The sequence below is a fragment of the Fundulus heteroclitus genome, chromosome 9 (genome assembly GCF_011125445.2).
Source record: "Fundulus heteroclitus isolate FHET01 chromosome 9, MU-UCD_Fhet_4.1, whole genome shotgun sequence".
Classification (NCBI taxonomy): domain Eukaryota; kingdom Metazoa; phylum Chordata; class Actinopteri; order Cyprinodontiformes; family Fundulidae; genus Fundulus; species Fundulus heteroclitus.
Genome location: NC_046369.1, coordinates 15114782 through 15121992, shown reverse-complemented (window position 1 = coordinate 15121992; position 7211 = coordinate 15114782). Strand labels below are relative to the sequence as shown.

Here is a 7211-nt window from a genome sequence, read left to right as displayed (position 1 = left end):
CGTCACTTCCGCCCCCCCCCCCAAAAAAATGGAATTCCAAAATATGATTTGTTCCACATTTCTAGTTCCTGTCTACAAAATCTGCTACAGTAAATATCTATTTATAGTACTGAAAAAAAATATAAAACATTTTATCCCCCCTGTAATCTAATTTTGTAGTAACCTAAACAACAGTTATTGTGGTATTTTATGTTTCATAAACTGGGCAGAAATTAACATTGAAAGCAAATACCATGTTTTTTTCTTTCTTAGTATTTTAGTTTAGGTGACTAATCATCGTAATCACAGGGCCATGCAAAAATATTCCTCCTTGAACTTGTCCACATTTTTTATTTCATACAGTTCTTTTGTATTTCATTGTGATTTTATGGAATATACCAACGCAAATCAATGCAGAGTTGTGAAGTGGGAGAAAAGTAATAATTGTTTTACAAACAAAAATATGTGTGTGTGGTGTGTCAATGTATTCTGCTCCGTTTAATATGATATTCCTAATAAAATAAAATAAACCTCTTGCAAATAAAAATCCTCAAATTAATGTTGTAATTTTAGCAGGGTAACCAGTGGCACATGTTAGTGTCCCACCTGATTAAAAGAGGAGCAGATAAAGGAGTGGGTGTGGCATGACTATAAATGTTCGACACTTCTAAGATAAGAAATACCTTTATTGTTCCACAATGGGAAAATTCAGATGTGATAGTGGTAAAAAAAAAAACAAAAAAAAAAAAACACATAGACCAAGACAGTAGTGAAAAAAAAAAAAGCTAATCTAAAGTTAGTTCTAATCTAGAGCAACAGAGAATCAACTTATCAGAAAGGGGCAAAAAAATAGATAATAGTAAAAATAAAACCAAAGTGTTGCACAATTATTGATAATATGGCATATTCTGATAAAAATTAAATATTCTAGTTAACTAGTGGAAACAGGGCAGTCAATTTACATAGCAATGCTAAAGAGAAGTGTACAGCCACACAAGACTTTAAGGAGTTTCTTCTATTTCATTCAGCTGCATTTGGGCATGACGGGTCAGCTTCAGATGTACTATATCCTGCGGCATTTTTTTTGTTGAAAAAACAGTTTTTGTTAGTCCGCCCGAACTTGTATGGCCTGTAGACCTAAGGGTGGCCAGCTACTTTTATTTTGTTGTATTCTATGGTCACCTCCCTTTCTTAAATCCACCCACAACTTATAGCCACAAGTCCTTACGTCTAGGAGACCTGGCTCTGTTGGTGTAATTCATGCGTGAAGTTATTTGAGCTCGGAGGTTTGCTGGGTTAGCTGGTTGCATGCCAATTTTGCTGTGATTATTGGTTCGCTGTGGGTAATAATCACTCAGATTGAACTCAGAGTTCCCCTTGACTTCTAGGGTATTGTGTAGTTTATGAATTGCGCCAGTTGGAATAATTAAGGCCCAAGTGTCACATTATAGCTATACATTTTCTAGATTGAGTGACTTGACCTCCATTGAACTTATTTTACAACAGTTTGACAACGTGGCGGTTTTAGTTTGGAGACTCACGATTTTTTGGGGGTGTTATTGCAAGGACACCAAGGAGTCTGTCCATGGGGGAGATTAGGTCCACCATGACTAATTTTGGGGACCAAGGTTTGAATTCCGATTGTCAGGAAGGGAATCCGGCATAAAAACTGCCAAGTCTGTGTGCAGGTTGTAATGACTTGATGTGGCAAGCACTGAATTAGGGTGCAGCCGGAAGGATTCTCTCACTAGAAGAGCAGGAGCTGACTTCTACTGCGAGGTACCACGATGCCTTCTAGAGAAAATGGCAATGGTTAAGTATGGCTTTGCAAGACTTGCATTTATCAGGAATGTGAGTCACTGGTAGTGCTTCCCCGTCCTGTGACATCCATTACCACAGGCTTACACTGGTTTATTTGTGCACAAAAGCTGCTTCTTTCCTGTTAATTTGATTTGCAGTCACCGGCGTCTTTAAATTTTTAGTTTGCTCCCATCTTGAATTTCCATGGCCTAGTTGAATAATTTCTCTATGTCAAGTAGACAAAATGAAATGGTGACATCTGATTAATCTGAAAATTAATGATGCAACTGTGAACTTGGATTGTCTCAAAAAAAAAAGTGAGTTAAACTTCTGAATCGTAAGCCCACACCAGGTAGCATTTTTTTATGTTTCATCTCACTTACAGCAACTATCTTGCTGGTTTCATAGTGTTAAGAATCCAAGTATGTTTAAGGCCAATGTCTGCAGCTGCTAAGTTATAAAATAAATAAAACTCACAGTAAATCAGGGTCCCTTATGGAAAGTCTGGAAATGTAAGCCTTTTTTTAAATCTACAAAATACAAAAGGCTAATTAAGAATTCATGGATGTTTTGTTTCTATAGTGGAGAGAAATTAAAGATGGAATCTGAAAAAGAAAGTGCCTGGAAAGAAAGGAGAACACAGGAAATGGAACAAGGAACACAAGACCAGTGGGGAAAGAAAACACCCAAGAAAGGAATGATATGAGGGAACAAAGGGAGGTAGGATGCAAAGAAAGAACATAATGAACTAAAGGGAAAACACAATGAAACACGAAAGGAGAGAAAGAAGGGCACAAGGAAACAAGGAGGCAAGGAAGGAAACAGAAAGAGGTAGGAGACATGAAAAGACAGAATGAACAAAAAAGGACAGAGCAGAAGACAAAGAGGGGAAACAGTGAAATGAGTAAAGGAAGGAAGGAAAGAGGGAGGAATAAAAGAGAAAATGAATGACTAAAACAAGGAAGAAATGATGGAATAAGCATAGAGGAATATAGGCTTTACTCCTCAGCAGAGCTGGAGGAACCTGGGCTGGCCCTGAAAAAAAAATAACTGCTCCTGAAACACTCATGAGAGAGGGGACCTGTGTGGCGCATGGCCAAAACCAGTCAGTGGAACTGGGCCTTTAACGGCACAAGTACGAAAAGGGCAAGCCTCTTCAAAATATTCTAATTATAGTTTCCATTCCTTGACCTTTCATGGGGTCAACAGTAAGAACTCTAATGCGGGGAAAAAAAAGGTGCTTCGGACTGTTGTTCTGATTTCGGACAGCCTTTAACTCAACATTATGCAGCAGAAACACACATGGACGATCTGAGTCAAATCTGGGCCTACAGCCTTCTAAAAAAAAAGAGCTAAAAAGGGCACACGCTCTTCTCTCCAGACATTTTTGTTAATTTCCATGAGGTGGGCTGTGCTTATACATGTCACTCAAAAGATTGCGAGATTCCTTATAGTTCTTTGCACCAGCTCCCTATGCTAAAGGAACTATGATAGGAAGCATACAGGCTCCTTTTCCTACCAACTTCCTTACTGACGACACTATTAAGACAGCACTCATCATGGCGAACGCTTATGCACTTCTGGTTTGTCGAGAGTCCTCACCAAAAGGGAGATAGGAAAAAGGCAAGGAAGTAATAAATGAAGGCCATTAGGAAGAAAGGAAGTAGGGCACATGAAAGGACAGAACTACGAAATGGAAGGTATTAAAAGGAAGAAATTATGGTGGGAAACAAATTCAAAGCAAGGAAATGACAGAGGGAGGAAACTATAACAACAAAAGAAAGGACACAAGGAAGAACATGAGGACGTAAGGAATGATAAGAGGAAGAAAGGAAATAAGGAAGGAAACACATAGGAGAAATGAGAGGAGATACAGGACTAATAAAAGATAAAAGATGTATACAAGGTAAGAAATGAAAATGAAGCCTAGAAGATCCAATATTTACACAATGAGAGTCAGAATAATTTCTGAAAACATAACATTTTCAATGCTCTCTTCAGACCTGAAAAAACGTAAATTAAATCGGATCCCAGACTGCATAGAAACCCTGGTAAATAGACACCAAACCAGCTCAATAAAAATAGCACCCCAGGTTTATCACCTGTTACCTATAGTTTTTATAAAAGAAATATTTATTTACATTGTTTGCGCATGAGATGGCAGCAGGTCTTTTTTTGTCAAAGTCTTCAGTCTGTATCATACGTCTGTAGAAGCATATTTTTATGAATCAACACATATTAAAAAAAATGTTTTCAAAATATTTGTCCAAAAGAATCAATGTTCTCAGTCTGTAAAATGCCATGACCTGCAGACCGGGGTCCGTGAATTTCAATATAAATTTGAAGATAGCTAGAAATAGTTGGCAATGGGAAGGGGGGCGAACAGAGTGGTGTTCAGAAGGCCAGCTTTTTCATGAGAAGGTAGACCCTGGAGTCCACTTCAAAGCCGTGGAGGTTGTTGGCGTCTCCCTGCAGCCTCATCAGTAAGCCTCCATAAGACACGTAGGCGGAGCTGAAAGGTTAAGCACATCAGCGGAAGTAGGTTAAAACAATTACTTTGTCCCCACATTTGTTTAAATCATCAGATATGTTCATTTTCATACTTTGTATTTTGCATACTAAAGCACCCTTCTAATTGACCTGTTAATGTCACGACCAGACACATATACTGTATAACCGGTGTACTTACAGACGCGTGGCTGCTTCTGTTGAAGTTTCATCTCCTTCAATCTTGTAAACCTTTCCATACATCACGTACTCAAACTGGTCTGCTCTAAAAAATAAAAATCTGACTGTCAGAATGAACCTCAAACACCCAAGACATGCTGTTGCATAAATACAATAGCACGCAGAAATGTATCTAGCGCAAAATGTGTTACCGAGACGGCCGATCGTCTTGAGGGTTGTATTCTCCATCATCTGGTGTTCCATCTTCATACAATGTGCTGGCAATGACCAGTCTGAACTTGTCACCTTAATGAAACAGACGATGAAATCAGATCATCAAGACATTATTCTGTTGACAGATACCTTGGCATAGGTTTATTTTAGATGCACCTTTTCTGCCTCTGTAATGTTTTACTTGTATCATTTCCCTCAGTTGTTCAATTTGAACAACTGAGTCTTAATACAAAGCCAACAAACCATACATTGATAAACCCCTGGTGACGCTGGTCAAAAAGTATACTCAAAGCAGTTCCTGAGCCCCTCTATCAAACTAGATGCCATTATTTTTTAAAGGAGACAGTTTTTAAACAAAAAAAAATACAAATTTCACACTTGGACAAAAGCAGCTGAGGTCTCACCAAGATCAACAGGATATATCTGAATGTTCACATCCAAGATGAGGTCCATCTTGAAAGATTCACTTTCACAATGTAGTCGAGACACTAAAACAAGAAAAAGAAAATGACATTCAAGTTGAGGCAATACAATAAAATTACTCTAACTACAAGATAGAGTACAAAAAGTTCTGGGTACTTTTGGTAGATATGTCTAAAAGATTTTTGAATATTGTGTAAAAGTTTTTTCAACTGAACTTTTTTTTTGCCAGTCATTTCAGAAAGTGAAGGGTTAGAATAATTTCACATAGAGTGAACATTTTAAAGTTTTCTTTGTAATTTTGATGATTAATTTTGACTTACATGTAAGGAAAACCCAGTTTCCCAAAGAATTTGAATATAACATTAGACCAATCAGAAAGGCACATATGTCAGGCCTCTGAAAAGGACGTCCATTTCTATGAACTCAATACTTGGTTGGGCTACCTCTTGCATGAATTACTGTATCAATCCACCGTGGCATAGAGGTGATCGACCTGTGGCACTGCATAGGATTAATGGAAAACTCAATGGACCAACACCAGCAGACGACATGGTACCACAAACCATCACGTACTGTGGAAACTTGGACTTCAAGCAATGTGGATTCTGTGCCTCCACTCTTCCTACAGACTCTGCGACCTTGATTTCCAAATGAAATGCAGAATTTATTTTCATCTAAAAATAGACTAATGAGCAACAGGAATGCAATATTTGTAGCCCATGTCTAATATTAGTCAGTGTATGGTGGCTCTTTACAAGGTGTGGACCAACTCCAGCCTCAGTCCACTCCGTCTGAAGCTTCCTCAAACTTACTTGAATGGATTTCGCTTGACAATCCTCTCTAGGCTCCAGTTCTCCCTGTCGCGGGTGCGCCTTTGCCTAACACACTTCTTCCTTCCACTCAATTTTCTATTAATATGTTTGGATACGGAACTCTGTGAGCAACCAGCATCTTCAGCAATGATCCTGTGTGGGGTCTTACCCTCCTTGTGAGGGGTGTCGATGACTGTCTTCTGGATATCTGCCAAGTCAGCAGTTTTCCCCATGATTGTGTAGCCTACTGACCCAGAGGGACAGTGTTCAAAGGGTTTTCAATAATGAACGGCATTCTAATTTTCTGAGACACTGAATTTTGTACCACCAGGCTTAATGCTATAACTGCTTGGTTTAGATAAAACGTGCAAAGCCCCATAAATCAAAGAAGACCCAATATCAACACATTAGTGAAGCATGTAAATAACTAGTGTAGGGTTTATTGTGGGGTTTTGTTTTAGATTACCCATGTGTAGGTTTTTAGTACAGCTCACATACCTCTGTCAAATTTCTTGCCATCTGGATCGATGTCTTTTACATCAAAGATATCTTCGAACAGAATTCCAGCCATCCCGCGCTAGTCTGACCTTGCAGAGGAGATGAAATTAAATAAAACATAAAATAAATATATAGATAAAGCTAATGTATGCTTCACAAATAACAGGACACAAACTACAACAGAACGAGAAAAAGAGCGTTTTAAACCATATAGAAAGTGACAAAGAAATGCATAGAGTGTCTATAAATGTCCACTCAAGTTTTTTTTTGGTGCTTACATATATTAAATACAACTTATGCTATATCCAAGCTAAAATGCTAATTTTAGCACGCCGTCCAGATTATTTATGCTAACCACAAACGGCGTTGTTGAAATGGATCAAAAACACAGCAAAGCCACAGCCAGTCGGATTTTTGGTTGAAAGACCCCAAGATTTGCAGACGAGCGCTGGATTTGTTAACAGAACACGATTTCATTCATCGCTATCTAAACCATAATATACCGCCGAGGAACAATGTGCTCAACCTTTGACGCGACAAGTACTTCCGGGTAAAAATAAATAAATAAATAAAGTTGGTGTTTTAAATTACTAAGGATTTGCAAATTACACGAAACCAAGTCCTGTTTGAGATAGTAATCAAATTTTGTCAAATATGGATTAGCCTTAAAATAAATTATATAAAAACTTTTTAGTTCGGCATAAACATACCTCCTGCTCTATGGTAAATGAGTTAAACACAAAAGGGGGAAAAGCACAAATTTCGCATAATTACTTTTTGTTTTTGTATATATAATTT

The 7211-nt window shown here is 38.0% G+C and overlaps 1 protein-coding gene across 2 annotated transcripts; it reads right to left on the bottom strand.

The window, feature by feature from the left end:
• Positions 1-3879: 3879 nt before the first annotated feature.
• On the bottom strand, positions 3880-6954 carry polr2h (RNA polymerase II, I and III subunit H). Of its 2 annotated transcripts, none has more exons than XM_036141080.1 (6): positions 6769-6954; positions 6414-6497; positions 5085-5168; positions 4659-4752; positions 4469-4552; positions 3880-4291 (listed from the first exon to the last, which is right to left on the bottom strand). In XM_036141080.1, the coding sequence occupies exons 2-6, from the start codon at positions 6484-6486 to the stop codon at positions 4174-4176; spliced, it is 453 nt and encodes a 150-aa protein (XP_035996973.1). In that variant the 5' UTR covers positions 6487-6497; positions 6769-6954; the 3' UTR covers positions 3880-4173. The 2 variants fall into 2 exon arrangements, with proteins under 2 accessions (XP_035996973.1, XP_012728012.1); XM_012872558.3 differs by having other exon boundaries at positions 6414-6502; positions 6769-6953.
• Between the last annotated feature and the right edge of the window lie 257 nt (positions 6955-7211).

Excerpts from the sequence above, each read along its gene's own strand:
- polr2h (XM_036141080.1), bottom strand. The coding sequence starts at position 6,486 with ATGGCTGGAATTCTGTTCGAAGATATCTTTGATGTAAAAGACATCGAT. Across the intron at positions 4,753-5,084 it reads GATATATCCTGTTGATCTTG|GTGACAAGTTCAGACTGGTC; the intron begins GTGAGACCTCAG and ends TGTTTCATTAAG. Across the intron at positions 4,292-4,468 it reads ACAGAAGCAGCCACGCGTCT|CTCCGCCTACGTGTCTTATG; the intron begins GTAAGTACACCG and ends TTAACCTTTCAG.